The sequence below is a fragment of the Blennius ocellaris genome (genome assembly GCF_963422515.1).
Source record: "Blennius ocellaris genome assembly, chromosome: 11".
Classification (NCBI taxonomy): Eukaryota; Metazoa; Chordata; class Actinopteri; order Blenniiformes; family Blenniidae; genus Blennius; species Blennius ocellaris.
Window position 1 is genome coordinate 21,289,868 of NC_137660.1, and position 16,886 is coordinate 21,306,753.

A 16,886-nucleotide genomic window follows, 5' to 3' on the forward strand; every position below is an offset into this window, starting at 1 on the left:
AGTTTTGAACTCTAATAGCAGAACACTTTGAGAGATGTGAAATACTTGCACAATAAGTACAAAGGGGTGTCCCATCATGGTTGTGCAGAATCCCTGCCCTGCATGTTTAAGGCTGATCTGTTTCCACACACCTGATTGCAATGAGGGGCTTTTTTAGTAGTTTGGTGATGATATGATCTTAGATTCAGACGCCCACTGGGACCAGGAAAGCCAATGAGCTGTTCATGAGAACTTGCTGATTCAAATGAGTGCACAGTATGAAAACTAGCAGGCAATCATCTGTGTTCATTCACTGTCATGGCTTCAACAATGCTTGACCTTATCTTGTTGATCTTGCATGTTTTGCATGTAACATCTCACTTTGCTGTACAGGCATCATGTAACAAATAATAGGAGTTGTACAGGTGACTGTAGGCCTACAGCAGTTTCAGATCAGGTCCTGTTTTCATTTTATTATTATTATTTTTACTTTATAAGAGGGTAGAGCAGATATCTAACAGGAAATTTGAGCAGAAAGAGAGATGAAGGGATAAAAGCAGCTGTCTGAATTTGGACAGGAGGGCCTGAGATTTCATGGTTAATCCTCTCAGCTGTAGTGTGTTTGGTCTTTCTGCTGACAGATATATTAAAACTGAAAGGTTGTATGGACTTAAGGGTTTTGGAAATCTATCAATTGTCAATTTTAATTTTGAGAAGTTGAAAAACAGTCTTTTACGGGCCTAAACAAGACATTTTCCTGTCAATAATATGATTTTTTTTAAGCTGTCTCTGCTAGAGGGACTTTATTTCTGAAAATAACTCCTAACCACAAAGATATGCTTTAAGGATATGTTGGCCTTCCACAAAACAATTTTGTAAATGGATGATGAATGGAATGACCTTAGTTGTTCTGTCCTCAGTAATGTCCTAAATGTAAAAATGTTGCATTCGATCAAGTCTTTTGAAGATTATGTTAAAAAAAACAACTTTGTGCTGAGTCAAGAAGAAACTGTACAGCATATCTACACGTTTCTCTCACATGATGTGCGATAAATGGGTTATCAGAAAAGACCTGGAATTCAGTGTGTGTACCTTTAACATTCCAGTATCTAAATGTTGGCATGGCAGCATTGGTATTTTTTTTAATAAGAAACAAGATAATGCATTGGTTTAAGACAATATTAACTCAGCCCATGTTTCTATATCACGTCATCAAACCTAAGGTTGTGAGTGATGTGGTTGCGTGTGTCTCTGTTTGCGCTGTGATGGACAAATGACCTGGCCAGGGCTGCAGATCCCTGTGACCCTGAACTGGAAAAAACAATATAAAAGATGAATGGATAGCTAGAAAGTCCTTATGGTCATATACTGCTATAGAAATGGTTTATAAAGCACCTTTTGTGATTTTATCGCTATTACTCCACAACAACAAAAAAGTGGTTTTGGATTATTTACATTTTTACCTTTCTCCAATTAGGTTTTTTTTTTAAACAGATTCCATTAAATTAAAAGGGGACAAGGCATTCCCCTGACACCCATCTGAGGCTCTTTGGTGCCCCCAGTCGGCCCAAGACGGCCCTGAACTCTGAGAAGCACTGTTGGAACTCAAGTCGTGATTTATTCCACCGGGTGTCCAGCTCAGAGTTGGCCGGACCCGGGGAGGGGGGGGGGTCGGTGTAGGGCTGCAGTCGGGTGGTCGGTGTGGCTGTATCGCGCCGGGGGAGCTCGCTGTCCGGGGAGGACCTGCGCTCAGATCCGCCTCTGGGAGTGGAGGCGCTGCTGTCATGTGACCTGCGGGAGGCAAAGGGAGAACCGGAGGAGACACACGTTGTCCAGCCCGTAAGCAAACAAGGAGCAAACTATAAAAGACATCCCCGGACAGTGGAAATCTCCAGGCCGTCATACCTGAAAGCGCTTTATTTGTTTGTTGTTGTTGTTTTGTTTTTTTTTCTGGAACGGCTCGTGCCGCAGCTGCCGTTTGTCTACGTCAGCGACCGCATTCCTCCGCCGTGATTTAAAGCGGCTGTCCGGGGAGTTTTGAGTGAAACTCGCTAACATTAGCTCAACCTGCCCGGTAACTCTCCACTGATCCACCGCGACGCACCGAGCAGGCTGGAGAGAAGCCCGCGACACCGCCTCGGACAGCCGGTGCTGGTCAGTCCGCTGCCCGGGACACTGACACGGTAAGGCGGATGCTGAGGAGACGCGAAGTTGCGGCTAACGAGCTAATCAGCTAAAAGTCTGGAAGCGCCTGCAGGCAGTCAGCTGGTGAGACTGGATCTAAACTACTGCTCCGACAGGAACAGTACGGAAACATACATTTTAATTCAAGTCAAATGTTGGTGCTGCTTATGCGGCGTCTGGAGGTCCAAAACTGCGCTCCCTCATTGAGGACATGTGTGGTATCACAACATCTGGAGGGGTGCAGCTGCAAAACTGTTTCTGAAACTTTATATGTTGCACTTGAAATTTGCCTTTGTTTAGTTTACCCGTCTCACTGTACTAAGTTACACATTTTATTCTCTCGATGAAGTACAAACACCATTATTGTATAAACTGCACCAAGTGTCTTTGCTTCACCCTTTATTGTTCATTCACTGAAATACCACAATCCCCAGGCATTATCTAACATTATAATGCATCCTCTTGCACATGATACAGTACATGGACAAGTATTATACAGACTAAAATCACACATACCTCACAATGTCTTGCTTAAAAAAAAGTGTTTTACTGTTTTACCACATTTTACTGAGTACTATCATCTGACTATAAATTGTATTACATGCTGAACACTACTTTGAATATGACATACTAAAAGTTTTGAGCACGTGTTTTAAAACTTGCACAATCACATTTCCGTATCTCATCCCAGGCTTTTAGACACGGGTTCAGAAACTTTTAGAAATATTATAATTTTGTAAGAATATATTACGGATTCCTCAGATTGAATCTGCCTGTGTTGCTGTTATCTGTAGCAACATCATACGCTAAAATGTATGAAAAACCGAAAGGTGAGCAGTTGGATTGTGTCTGTTTTGCCAACTCTTGTGACGTTTGACTCGGTGTAAACTGTTCTGAATCACACTGTAATTATCAGTGGATCCTCTGGTTTGTGCAAGTTATAATGTCCAGTTTTAGTCATGTCAACAAGGTGCCCGGTGGATTAAACACAGCACTTACTGGAGCACAATACAATTCAAAGCAGTCTGAAGCTGAACCAGTTAACATCTGGACCAGGAGGCTTTATTGTAGCACCAGCAATCTTTAAGCTGTTGTGTTTTCTTGATTGTTTGTGTTCTGAAGGTTGGTAGATCTGGATCCAGAACCAGCGAGAGTGGAGGGAGGAGGAGGCCAGGCTGGGTCCAGCTCAGGAAGAAGCCATGGCGATCTGTCAAGGCTCCGCAGCTCTTCCCTGGAGATCCGGGAGAAAGAAATAAGAGAAAAGGGGTCGGAGATCCTCAGGGAACAGCTGGATGCAGCAAAGAAGGTGTTGTACCCTACTTTTGTTTTTTTTCCGCACGCATGAAAGCCACACACAAAAGGTATCGTGACCTGGGAACTAAAAAAAAAAAGACTTGACAAAGCAAGTATTGTTCCCTTTTCTCGTGCGTGTTTAGGAACTGAAACTTAAAGACAAGGAGTGCGAGCGTCTGTCGCAAGTGAGGAATCAGCTGGAGCAGGAGCTGGAGGAGCTGACGGCCAGTCTGTTCGAGGTCAGCAGCAATCAACGCTCCGCTGATGGAAAGGATGTCTGTGTGAAGCTGTCACTGTTGATTGAAAACTACATTAATTGGGGGGGAAAAAATAATGCAGCTTTAAGATCCTATTTGACATGAACTCAGAATCAAACATCCCACTTCAGGAGCTCTGGAGGAAAACGTCTCTGGCTGTTCACGGTTCACCAGTGTGTGTTGGTGCTTAGCAGTTTGTCCTCTTCGGACTTTTTATGTTTCCACCTGCTTTTTCAAATAGGAAGCTCACAAGATGGTGCGTGAAGCGAACGTGAAGCAAGCAGGGGCAGAGAAACAGCTGAAGGAGGCTCAGGGGAAGGTGAGCCAGGTTGTGTTTTCCTTCTCCAATTAAAACGTGATGAGCCCAGTGGTTTACAGGAACTCGTGTAATACAAAAATTATATATATGCCGCCACTTCCTGATGTGGGCCAAAGCAGGGGGAAAAAAAACATTGCATGTTTTGGATTGCTTTTCAATGGTTTCACTTGACTGAGAGGTTTTAAAGACTTGGCACTTTTATGATATTTGATGCGATGATGCAACTGTGTGCTGTGCTGAACACATTCCTGATTCATTGTGGTGTTTTGTAACTTTTGCAGAAGGTACAATTGCTTATGAAATATATGAAAAGGTCCAATTAAGCACAAGCTGATGTGTCCACTTCTCTCTCACACGCACTTTGATCCATCAAGACGTCATTGATCTACACTGTGCTCATATATTCCGTTAAAGGTTTTTTCTAAATTAAGCTGTCTTTTTCCACTATTTTTCATATGAATATCTGACAGATGTGGTTTCAAGTAGAAGGTGCATGTTCCATATTGACATTTTTAGTAGCTGATCGTACTGTGCATGCTCCACACACCCCTCAAGACATTCCAGCCAAGCATGGTGCAGCGTGTTAAGCCATGCATGCAGTTCTTTTAGGAAGCAGAAGTCGTGAACATACGCAAGTACAGGATGAGTCATTAAGGCATTACCGGGAAAGAAAAAGGGAATTTGACGAGAGAAATACAAGGATGTTTTTCAGCATTATTTGAAAAGACAAGATAACTGAAGAAGCGCACGATATAAACAAAATAAAAAATGCATAGATTTTAAGCTGCACCAGAGTTTGCTTCATGGCCAAGAGCTGCTCTAAAGAGATTATACGAAAGGACGCAAATTCATTTCTGTGTCTGACTCGCAGATTGACGTTCTGCAAGCGGAGGTCACGGCGCTCAAAACTCTGGTGCTGACGTCCACACCGTCGTCGCCGAACCGCCAGCTGCATCCACAGCTGCAGTCATCAGGTAGCCGGGGAGCGAACAAACACGTCGGCGGCCACAGCCGCAACAAAAGCGCCAGCGGGAGCTTTCCGTCGTCGCCTGGACAACCCGAACCGTCGTCGGCGTCCATTCAGCCCGCAGCCAGAGAGGACCGAGAGGTAGCCCTGAGCCACATTTCTGCGTCTTACTTTCTTCTGCTTCTAGCATTTGTTTCTTCTTCCCATTTTCCCCTCTTTTCAGCCTCTCTCATCCGTTGCAGTGACAATCTCTGTGCTTGCTGTTTAAATCTCTCTTCACTTCTAACCTCTGCCTGACCTTTTCGTCCCGTCTGTCCCTGGCGTCTCGTCCTCTGTCAGCCTGTGGTTCCTGCCCTCCTCTCTCTGATTCTCTGCCTGGTACCTGGCCAGGCTGCGTGTGCGACCTATGACCGGTATTGGCAGGAGCAGGGGGCGGGGCCAGGTACCGACAGCAGACAGGTAATCTTCTCTTCACCTATGCCTCGGTGAGCTCTCCAATGTCGCTGTGGGTGTTGGAAGTATGTTTACCTTGTAACCGCGAGCTCTGTGATCTCTGTGCAGCGGAGAGGACTGTGGAACTATGTCACAGGTAGTTTGTTAAAGGCAATTCTGATTCTAGTGTTTAAGCAAATCAATTTATACGTGACAGTACTTCCTTTCCTCTCTTTTTAATGTTATTATTGAAGCTTGCGTCTGCTTGTTTTTGTATTATGGGGTGTGGTTTAATATATCTGCAAATTAAAATGGCTAAAATCTATTCGACTGTAAAATGCATTTACTCAGTACTTAAAAATGAGTGGTGACCTCAAACTATGTGTATGTCCTGTGCACAGTAATGATAACAACAACAACGATGACTCACCGTTTAAAAATGTCAGCCTGGAAAACAGTATGTCGATCAAACTTTCAGAAGAAGTTGTTTCCGAAGCGATATTGCTTTTAAATTCTCCATGTGAGAACACGTGTCGAGTCTTAGTGTAAACTATTCTTCTTCTTATTTTTTTAATTCTGATGACTGTCATCACTCTTCGTCAGCATTGGGGGTGTTCACATATAAATTATGTGAACACTGTAGGAATTACAACACACTTTATTCAGTAGGCACCCTTCATATTTTTAAAACTTTCAAAGTAATAGGACTATATTTGTAGTTAGTCCAACACTAGTATGAGTATGAGTGACGCAGTCCGTTGAGTCAAAGTGTGTTTTCTGTCTGCAGATGGACTCGGTTCTCTTTGCAGAGTTCCTGATGTGGAAGGAGAATCCGAGTCTGGACCACTCATCCGCCTTCCTGAGCCGTATATACCGAGAAGACATTGGACCCTGCCTGTCCTTCACCAGATTGGAGGTCAGACTCCTCCCGCCTCTCCGCAGCCGCTGTGTTTGCTACGTGGTCGCTTAACACGGGTGATTACTGTGTCCCTCAGCTGTCTCAGCTGGTTCAGAGCGCCGTGGAAAACAACTCTCTGACTATCGAGCCGGTGGCCATGTCAGCACTCCCCATGGTTAAAGCCTCGGCCGTGGAGTGTGGCGGTCCTAAGTGAGTTACCGCGTCTGTAACGACCGTCCTCGTGTTTCGCCGCCAAACAATGGCCAAGTCACTCCTGAACACTCACTCTGGCTCACTCGTGGGTTTCTCTCCACTTTTGATTTCTGTTTATAGCTGAAACACCTTTTCACTGTGTCACCGTGTGTCTGAGGGTGGATTAATCAGCAGGCACATTTCTCTTCACTGATCTCAAATCTGTTTTCTTTCAGTGGCTTTAGGGCTGCAATAGAGACGTAAGTCCTCTCGGGAACCAATCACCCTCTTCAGCTTCTCACTAACTCGGATCTCTGTAGCATGACATGAAGTCTGTCTATGCAGATGTGTGTGTGTGTATGTGTGTGTGTGAAGTTGTGACCAAATCTGTAAATCGGTGATACAGATGTGGTTGTGCATGTGTTTCGATTTACGTTAATGCATTTTCTCCTTCTTCATCCTCCACGTGACTAACTCGTTCTGCTTGTGCACCTCGGTTTTGTTGATGTTTCCGATGTAAACGTGTGTTTTTGTCCGTAATGTGTTCTCTCATGTAGCTTTGTACCGATATGAGGATGTGCAGGCTTCATTGCTGAATATCTCGAGGCGGTGTGATTTGCGTTCGGCGTCGACGCCACGTGTTCACGGCTACTCTTTCCCGCCTGTAGAAAATGTGCACTGAGCGGCATGTCGCGGCTCTGCCGACATCGCATCAAACTCGGAGACAAGGGGAACTACTACTACATCTCTCCGTCCAGCCGAGCTCGGGTAACTCAAAACTTGTCCTCTGCTGGGCACAGTTGCGCTCCCTCTACTGAGCGCTGCGACATGTGACGCTTCCCTGTACTGTTGTTTTAGATCACAGCGGTCTGTAATTTCTTCACTTACATCCGGTACATCCAGCAGGGCCTGGTGAGACATGATGGTAAGTCGGCATTGATGTCTGTCTGATGGGGAGTCTAACATTTTATTGTACGGGCTTGTGTTGAAGCCAATACATGTTGATGATGAAGAAATGTACTTGGGTTATGCAACAATAAGTTGTTTTGGGCATAAATGATGACACTCCTCACCACTTTAGTTAAGTAAAGTAAACTTTAGTTAAGTAGACTTACTAAATGGAATCGCTTAAGGCTGTATTGCAAAATTGTCATTGTAATATCAACATTCACCAAATACACATTGCCGCCGCCTGAGCTGCATTGTCATGTTTCCATGCAATGTGATCATGCTATCATGTCAGTTTGTTTGACAATTGACAATACCATGTACTTGATGGCAATTTGGGCTAAAAGAAAAAAAAAATTATCGTTGCCCCATTGCATTTGCTTAAAATATGGTTCCAACAGGAGAGACAGCAGTTATTTGGAAGAGAGAAAAAATCCCATAAAGACATTAACACTATAACACTCGGTATTTATTCATCAAAATCACATCATGATCACAATACTCAACATCATTGCATACTCCTCTACCGCCAACTATTGTTGGATATGTTTGACAGCAGGACAGAGAAGGAAAGTTTATTGTCATACTCTATGAAACTTCTCGGCTGGTAACAAGTTTAAACATTAGTCCATGTGAGAGACTCACATGATGGCAAGTTTAATGGTTAACTGCAGTAAATATTAACAATGGCCAGCATCATTGTCCAAATCCTATTTTAATTTTGTTTAGCGATTCTAACTGTGCAGATTGAGAAATCCATAAGGAGCCAGCCGCAGTCTCTCAGACGCAGCTGCAGTTTGCATTACGGGTGTATTTTGTGAGGGTGGACGCAGGAAAGCAACTATCTGCACATTATTTCTTATGTGAGGACAAAGTCTGAAGTGTGGTCATATTTTTATGATTAAACAGTTGCTGGTTACTCTTTGGTGATTTGCTTCTACTTCAGCTTGTTGTGCACAAAGGTTTCTTTCGAGTTCATTTCACACCAAGGATCATCTTGCCTTTTCTTTTTAAATACGCTGTCCAGTTGTTTTGAGTTTTATTCTTTTGGTTATATTTAACAGACACATTTTCAAGTCTAAGAAAGACCAGTCTTTACATTTCATCATCAAATTGGATTATAAATGAGAAAGATCCACAAATATATACAGGCATGGAAATCTTTGAAGGATGTTTTTAGCTCTTGACCTGTAAAAAGTTTTCATTTAACTACAGGTCATAAGTCCAAATAAACACTTTTAGTTTGTATGTTATGAGTGGAAATGACTGACAAAATGATGTTTTCAGTGATATTTTCTCATTTTTAGGGTTGTATGTGCATGTGCTGCTAATTCCATGTTCCTCAGAATAAAAGTTGATCCAGTTGTTGGTACTTTTTGAGCTTTTACTGGAACTTTCACGAGTACCACGATAACAAAAATAGATATTTTCATACACCTGTTAATGATTCAGATGACATTTTGTCTCTCTCTCGTTTGTGCAGCGGAGCAGATGTTTTGGGAGGTGATGCGTCTTCGCAGAGAGATGAATGTGTCCAAGTTAGGTTTTTACCTCACCGAGCAGGGCTAGGGTTAACCCGGGAGCACCCCCCGACCCCCACCCCACCCCACAGGACAGTGTGAACTGTGGACCTCTGACACTGTGGTAACACACACATCTTTGATCAGGTTGTACAGCGTCAATGCTGCTGCAGTGGTCGACCAACAAGGGACGAAAGAAGCCACGCTTGAAATTATAAAAAATATATATATATATTTGGGGTAAAACCACAATAGCATGACATTAATGAGAGTTTCATTCCCAGGAAAGATGTTTTTGTGCTGTACCACCTGCCAGGAAAGTAGCTGCTGCCTTCCAGTAATGGATCTCCATCAATGTGGAAATGTTTCTTATTTTAATCTCCCCGCGGAGAATTTACGGGAACACAAAGTTTCATGTTTCAGGCCCCTACCAGAAGAAATAAAGTGCACAGAAAGTTTAGTTAGTTTTATCTCAAGTATTACAGCTGTGTGATTTTGTAGGTTCGTGGTGTGAAAATTACTGTTGTTGAGGTCGTTTTCACATAAATGTAACGTCTCTTGTGCTTCGACCAGCAGAGCGCTGACTCAACCTGGTCTCCAGCTTGCACTCCTTGTTTTCAAGGCCTTCTATCAAAAGCATCAGTCACCTGCAGCCTCACATCAGGCTTGAACCTAATCACATGTAACGGCAATAAATAGATGAATGACTACACCTTCTGAAAACAGCGAAAGCTTTACAGTGTAGAACAGAACTGAAGCAGCTTTAATGTGAGTGATTGCAGTACGTTTCAACTTTAGTTTGCACAAGTACAATGAACAGTATGTACACAGAATAAAGCCATAAATGACCTTGCATGAATGCAGAACATAGCCATTTTACACAGCGTATACTGGTTATACCTCATAGTATAGATTTCTCGTTGTTAATGAACTTTTGTTTTCTACAGCAATTGTAAAAAATGAAGAATTTACTCGGTCAGAAAGTGCAATAACTACTTCTTAGCCTTGTGAAGGGCTTTGAGGTTCCCGGCCTCAACATGCTGATAGTTAATTGTGTAAACACTCCATTAAACATGGGGCATTGTAGCCCGACCGTCACCTTTGTCCTGTGTGTCATTTATAGGCCCTGGCTGTACAAACGCTCATGACTCATCACTGTAATTAATTCAAAACTGGTGCGACCAGATCGGTGTCAATCGGTTTTCAGAAAAAAGGTCCCCCGTCTGGTCACCCTGACACAAAGCGCTTCGACAAACCTTCAGCCGCTCCGCAGGTTTGTTAGCGGGGAGACTGACACCACATGACATATCGTATGGATTCGGGCGACGATGTCTGTGGCCTTGTGTTTTCATATTCTCTTTGTACAGATTACGACAGACCTCAGTAAACACTGAATAAAGTTTGTGAATCGGTGTCGTTAGACTGGCTGGTGTGCTTTTTACAAGCAGAAACTGTTGAGGCAATAACAGCCACAGTGTGATACAGATATTATAAATTCACTAGACAAAACTTTGTGCTGCTACTGTTTTCTGTAACAAAAACAAAAATAGAGCGACCTTTAAACCGAGTTTTAACTTTTCCCCTGGCAACATCGAGGAGGGACTAAATCCTTAGTCTTTGGAAAATATCTGCAAGAAACAAGTGCAATAATTAATATTTCACTGTGATCAGAAATATATTTTTTATATTGTAAAATAATGACGAATGATTCCTACCTTCGATAGCAGATCATGATCATCACGAGCATGGCCACACCGCCAATCAACACTATCACCGCGGTGACGATGGAGACCGCTGACAGCGAGGACGGCTCTGGATCACAGGGAAACGCAGGAAGAAGGGTCAGCGCCAATACACACGTCAGTTAAAGTGACATCAAAGTGACCTGAACCGACCCGAGCACGTGAAGGAACCAGGCAGGTTCGAGCACTCCAGATGTTCTGGACAAGGAGATGGAAGCTCCTCACATTCATTGATATCTGCAACAATCAGCCAAAAATGACAACAATCAACAAAAGAATCCTGTTTGCTCATTTCTTGGTTGTTTCCAGATTTTTTGTTTTGTTTTTTATGTTTTGTATGGTTTGAGGTTTCCATTTTCTAAATGTATTGGTATGATATGATCTTTAATGTCTCCATTATGACGTTGTTGCAGGCTACATGATATTATAGAGGGTAGTATGATCTACCAATGAGTCGGGACCTTTCTGTGTGGAGTCTTTCTCAGAATATGTATATTAAACTACATGCATGTCAAGTTTAAATGTGACTTTAAATGAGTTGCGTGTGTGACTGTCGGCCCTGTGATGAACTAATGACCTGAAAGGGCTCCTGACAAAAGGCTTGTTTCAAGAATTGATTTTTATACAAGGAGTTTTCACAGTTTTCCTTAAAACTGAGAGCTCCCTGGACTTCATGCTAAACCAACTTGGAAAGAAATCTCCTTCAGTGTGACACAAGTACTGATAAGATGAATGTGTTTTAAATATTTTGTTGTTTGCTGCTTCTGTGGTCAAGGTGACTTTTTAATTATCAGCATGAAAAAAAGAGCTGTTTTCTTCAGTGTGATTGTCTGACGCATATCTCAACCGTCACCTTGGTTTGGAGTCAGTACCTTGGCATGTCGGTGGTTTGGGGCTCCACTCCTGGCTGTTTGGGTCACAGCTGATAGATGAAGAGCCCAGCAACTTGAAGCCAGATCGACACGCGTAGAGAACGGCTAAATTACAGAGCATCGAATAACCGGACTGGATCCTGGGTATCGCGCCACAACTTGAAACTAAAAAATACACACAAAAAAAACAAAACAAACATGAGATATTGCTCATCTCAAGACTCCAGACTCAACGGGTTGATGTTTCCTCACCTGTGTCCGGTTCCTTCCAGGGCCTGAGGTCCAGTTGGGGGATGTGGGAGCAGGGCAGCATGTCCTCTGGTCTCTCTGTGCGTGAGAAGGGGTCAACTGGAACACGAACGATGTGGCTGTTGTCACAAATGATGCGAGAGAGAGAGACCGCGTGCAGCTGTTTCCTCTGAGAGCTGGTGAACACGCCTCTCCTCTCCCACCAAAACCTTAGTGGATGAAGACGAAGTCAGTTTTTGTTTTCCTGCATCACAAGTAAGCCTGAGGTAGTTTTCAATTCAGCCGCACCTGTCCCCGTCCCTCAGTGCTCTGAATTGTTTGGCCAGCAGGCAGGACAACAGTGGTCCAACGCGGCCTCCGGGCAGTGGCGACTCGGAGATAGCCCCCACCCACACATCGATGTTGTGTGGCGTTCCGTACAACAGCTGGAATTTGTGAGCCAGAGTGAAGTTACCCTGAATTTCAGCCAGTTCTAATGTGGTGTTGGGTACAGAGAGGCCACAAAACCTTCGCCACAAGCCGTATCCTGGTGAAGGAGAGGAGCCACCGGGGGAGAGATGAAAGTTTAACGCACTGTTTTTAATATAAAAGGACTTTTGCTTTCTAGGTACACTGAAAGACACATTAAAAATAAACTTTAATTATCAAAGCTGCAAAGTTTTCTTGCTTCCTAGCAAACTATCTGATATTCCCAGTTAGTGCACATGATTATTGCAAGTGACAGTGTATTAACACACACTCAATAAGTCAAGTGAGTCAAATTTAGTGTGCTTTCTCTGTAAATAACATATTTTATAGCAGGACAGTAGTACTCAATCATCTTTAAGAGAGTGGAAAAAGGCAATTTAAAGAAATAAGCAAATGCATTTGTGTGATTTTGAAGAGATTACATATGTATTTGGCATGTCATGGGACTTACTATTAACTTTGAAGCCGTAAAGTATATAGATAATGTCTCTCTTTAAATGATCTACAGTTCTTTATTAGACTATTGACTCCGTTGGCAGTCAGAGTGTGCTGTGTGCAAAGTATTGAGGCCGGTTACCGGGCAGCCCGTGGTCTCGGCCCCTCTGCAGGTTCAGAGCTGCGAGGTCCAGAGGCATCCCGCCCTGAGCCTGGAACAGCCTCTCTGTCAGCTCCTCCACCATCATCTGGCCGGGAGTCTGCAGCTTGGCCGGAGACAGCAGCAGGCCACGCAGCACGGGGTCGATCCCACCTGAAAGACCACCAGGGAACGCAATCCAGACAAGCTCACCTGGGATTGACAGACTCATGACATCAATATTCACCTTCCTTCACGACCCTCCATGAGGCAAACAGGGAGTGGTGCAGCGGCAGAGGGGGATACTGGGAGTTGGTGGTGTACCCCGGCCCCAGCCTGCTCAACACCGGCTGCACGGTGACGTGCGCGAAACGAAACGCAGCAGCTGCAAACACATTAGCGATACTGGGATCCACATCTGGGTCGTAGCCCTGGTAGGGAGGCATCAGGTGAGACATGGCGCTCTCACCGAGGACCCGCGGCAGGTAGTGCTCCCATGTCAGGATCTGAACAGGCAAACAAAGCGGGTGAGAATCATTAGACGGCTCGAAGACAGAGAAGAGACGGCGAGCAGGTGAAACTGCTGCTGATACCTGGTGAATGGCTCCGATGATCTTGCGGGCCTCCTGGTAGAGGGTGTCGGGGCTCCAGTGCAGGTTGAGCTGGTGCAGCTCTCTGACCAGTCGGTTGTGCTCTCTCAGAAATAGAGTGTGCAATGCGATCAGTCCCAGATGCTCATTGGCTCTCGAGTCACCTGAGAAATGGTAAGCATGAGCCACTGCCACAAGCAGAAAAAAGTAAAAAGATGGACTCATTCACCAGCTTGGAAGCAGGATGTGGTGTTCTTCCTGCGAGCAGATCGTCCGGACGCGGAGGAGTTGCGAGGCCCGCAGGGGTCCAGGTGGGCCTGCAGGCGGGGCAGGTAGGGCATGTAGGCCAGATCCTGGTCTGAATGCTGAGAGTTGAGGGCCATTGAGCCCAGAGGAGAAGAAAGGTTCCTGAGAGCGGAGGCCAGACTGGCGGTGCTGCCGTACACCATGCTGGCATCGACAAAGGAGGTGATGGCGTTGAGCTGCTCTCGATGGCGATGAGGTTGAACTCCTGCGCCACAGCTGGGAGCAGAGCGGAAGAAAGGCATACAGCTCTGGACACCGTGACGAGGATCAGACAATGGGATCTGGTGGGGAAAAAAAAATAAAAAATCGAACATGTTCTATTAATGATGACACACACTCAAATTCACACACACAAGCAAATTAAATTGACCAATAAACTTCAACTGTAGTTTTTGTACCAAGGGAGGAAACCCACACACACATAGGGAACATGCAAACTCCACATGACTCCAATGGTTAACGCCACTGTTAACCACTGGGGGGAACAAAATGTGGTCCACTATTTATCTATTGATTACTTTTGGGGGATTTTTAGACCATCACATTTTTAATTGTCACACCAGATTTCAGTATCTTTTCCTCCACATCTGAAACGTCTGTGCACTGTGCAAATGTGTCTCTTTTCATAATGCACCAGATGGAGTTGCATCTCAGTTTCCTTGTCTATATTACACATTATATAATAGTAAATCCACCGCCTTCTATACTTTGAAGGTCAAGTCTCAAGCAGAAGTTCTTTTTATTTAAGTCATTTCCACTGTCTGTTGTTTCCGTCAGCACAGACAGAAACAGAAACGATTTATGCCATACCGTCTCGTTATTTGAACTGGAAATCAGTCTTGGTGTTGGAATTGTGCACAATAACAACGAGTTGAGGTGAGAAGGTAAAGGTGCACACCTGAATGGGGAAGCAGGGCGTGTCCCGGCTGCAGGAGCGGGTGCAGTCGGCTCCGGTTTTAAAGGCTGCGGTGCTGGGGCTCTGAGGGGTCAGCACCAGGTCGTGGTCTATCCACTGACCCCAGTCCACCAGCAGGTGGGACAGCGTGGAGTCCACAGAGATGTTGTCGTTGTGAGTGTGCAGAACTTGCTGTGACACGAGCCGCACCTGGATGACAGACACAGGGGAGAGGGTTGGAGAAAGTTTAGAGTACGGGGGCCTGAGGGCGGCTGCACGGCTCTGACCGGAGGCAGGCTGGCATTGTTGTAGGTGTGTGTGGGCTCCCAGCCTCTGGGCGTCCCCCACACGTCCTCATACTCTGGAGTCAACCAGCGGGAATATGGGATGTTTGCAGCACCTCGCCTTGGATGCTGTCTGAGCAGAGAAAAAAAAACAATGTTTAAAAAAAACCCAAAAAAACAGTTCCATTAAAATAACAACAAAGTTTGTAAAAGAAGAAGTTTTTTTTTGGTGAAATTTAATCTGACCTGTTGTTGCACTCGCCTGTGATGGATCTGTAGCGCTCAGTCAGGCAGTCTGTCTCACAGCTGGGTGTCTGCAGCTCTGCAGAGCAGCCAGTCACCTGCAGCAGATTCTCCACATCTCCTTCACTCAGCAGCTCTGAGGGAAATACAATCACATCCAGCACTGTGGAACTAAACCAAGGCAAGTAATACAATCGGGAAGGTGTCTGATTGACGACACTCTCAGCTTTTCTTTTTAAAGGCAAAGGCTCATGAATTAATTTTAGGATGGAGGATTCTTGCTTTGCAGAGCAAAGAAGCATTTTTCACAAGTGCCTGAACATTTTGCGTGTTACAGATTGTTTAAAGACAAAAAAGAAACGATCACAAAGATCAGATAGTTTGTTCATGAGACTTTTTTTTTTTTTTTAAATCACACGCACAAAATCTGCTCTGCATTATCACCAGGTATGGCTCATTTATTATTCAGCTGATTGAAAACTAAGAGATGAAAAAGTAAGCAAGTGCCATTAATAATGATTCATGAGGGCTAGGGTTTCATGAGGATTTAAAATGATTGAAAAAAATATTTTAAAGTATTTATATTTATTTAGTGTGTCGTCATCTAGCTTAGCATTAATCTATTCAAACAATATTCCGACATAAATCTTTAGCACGCAGGTTAGTATACTGTGAGTATAGTGTCGAAATGAATAATTGTTTAGTGGCTTTTGATCTTACAAACCCTCTGACTGGCAGTGTACACACACTTCTTCATGAGGTGTTATGTTGCAGTTCAGTACCGGAGGGTTTGGGCTGCGTCATCGTGGTGGTGTAGACCATCTCTCTGATCAGTTCCACTGTGTTGTCCAGCAGCTCTGCGGCCCGGATCTGATTCCTGGTCCTGGGTTCGATGTGTTTGAACTGAGCCAGCAGGTCACTGGGTCTCAGCGCTCCTTCAGATAAAGACTTCTTCACCCTGGAACCATTGAGCGCTTTAGCCTCCCGCAGATAGAAAATAATAATAATAATAATTCAGATAGGTGAGAGATGTTTCCAGATCATCTACCTTTCACTTGTGCGGGCGTAAGCAGCATCAGTCAGCTTGATGGCCCTCTGCAGAGCCTCGTCAACATAAGCAGAGCCCAGATACACAGTTCCTGAGATTACCAGAGAGGTGAAGTTAGAAAGGCTCCTCAGGACACGCTTGCTCCACCATCAGTCACACAGAAATTCTACCTGAGGTGTTATCAAATCCTCTGTTCAGTGAAGCATCCCCCCAAAACGAGAGCAGCATAACAACAAGTTCAAGCAGAAACACCTGCAATCAGAACTCACCTACATCAATATCTGAGGTAAATACTTTAAATGTGAGTTACTTCAAGGAATGAGTCGAGCATGAAAAAGCAGAAGCTTACCGTAAGAACTGCGTCCATCTCTGTGATCTGAGCAGACGACTCGCTGAAGCTCAGAAAACGACTTGTGCTCAGAGTCTGTTACGGCTGTATTTGAATCATCTCAAGAGGCAGTGGGTGTGAGTGTGTATCTCATCTGTCTTCAAGTGCCCAAGGTTTTCTATGTATACACCGGCGGTGGAGGGGGGGGTCAACAGGTATGTGCAGAATCCCCTTATCTGTCCTTCTGGTGACAGAAACTCAACATCAAACACTGGACATGCTGCCTCGACCTAATAAC

At 44.5% G+C, this 16,886-nt stretch overlaps 2 protein-coding genes across 4 annotated transcripts; one reads left to right on the forward strand and one right to left on the reverse strand.

Annotated features, from left to right (window-relative positions):
- The first annotated feature begins 3,435 nt into the window (after window positions 1-3,435).
- Window positions 3,436-10,049, forward strand: rab3il1 (RAB3A interacting protein (rabin3)-like 1). Of its 3 annotated transcripts, XM_080504164.1 has the most exons (11): window positions 3,436-3,469; window positions 3,600-3,695; window positions 3,955-4,032; window positions 4,904-5,140; window positions 5,339-5,458; window positions 6,219-6,347; window positions 6,427-6,539; window positions 6,758-6,781; window positions 7,190-7,289; window positions 7,380-7,446; window positions 8,953-10,049. In XM_080504164.1, the coding sequence occupies exons 3-11, from the start codon at window positions 3,967-3,969 to the stop codon at window positions 9,036-9,038; spliced, it is 942 nt and encodes a 313-aa protein (XP_080360290.1). In that variant the 5' UTR covers window positions 3,436-3,469; window positions 3,600-3,695; window positions 3,955-3,966; the 3' UTR covers window positions 9,039-10,049. The 3 variants fall into 3 exon arrangements, with proteins under 3 accessions (XP_080360290.1, XP_080360291.1, XP_080360292.1); XM_080504165.1 differs by lacking the exon at window positions 6,758-6,781; XM_080504166.1 differs by lacking the exon at window positions 5,339-5,458.
- Window positions 10,050-10,508: 459 nt separating this feature from the next.
- Window positions 10,509-16,349, reverse strand: epx (eosinophil peroxidase; the record flags this gene model as incomplete). Its single annotated transcript, XM_080504755.1, has 15 exons — window positions 16,261-16,349; window positions 15,995-16,170; window positions 15,216-15,348; window positions 14,973-15,102; window positions 14,689-14,895; window positions 13,714-14,071; window positions 13,488-13,648; window positions 13,142-13,400; window positions 12,898-13,068; window positions 12,141-12,378; window positions 11,856-12,061; window positions 11,604-11,768; window positions 10,885-10,968; window positions 10,705-10,801; window positions 10,509-10,518 (listed from the first exon to the last, which is right to left on the reverse strand). Exons 2-15 carry the CDS (start codon window positions 16,032-16,034, stop codon window positions 10,509-10,511), a joined length of 2,259 nt encoding a protein of 752 aa, XP_080360881.1. The 5' UTR covers window positions 16,035-16,170; window positions 16,261-16,349.
- Window positions 16,350-16,886: the final 537 nt, after the last annotated feature.

What these genes read in the sequence shown, in the direction of transcription:
- rab3il1 (XM_080504164.1), top strand. Translation starts at nt 3,967, where the DNA reads ATGGTGCGTGAAGCGAACGTGAAGCAAGCAGGGGCAGAGAAACAGCTG. An exon ending in GTGGAGTGTGGCGGTCCTAA is followed by an intron (nt 6,540 to 6,757) that starts GTGAGTTACCGC and finishes GTTTTCTTTCAG; the next exon opens with TGGCTTTAGGGCTGCAATAG. An exon ending in CTCCGTCCAGCCGAGCTCGG is followed by an intron (nt 7,290 to 7,379) that starts GTAACTCAAAAC and finishes CTGTTGTTTTAG; the next exon opens with ATCACAGCGGTCTGTAATTT.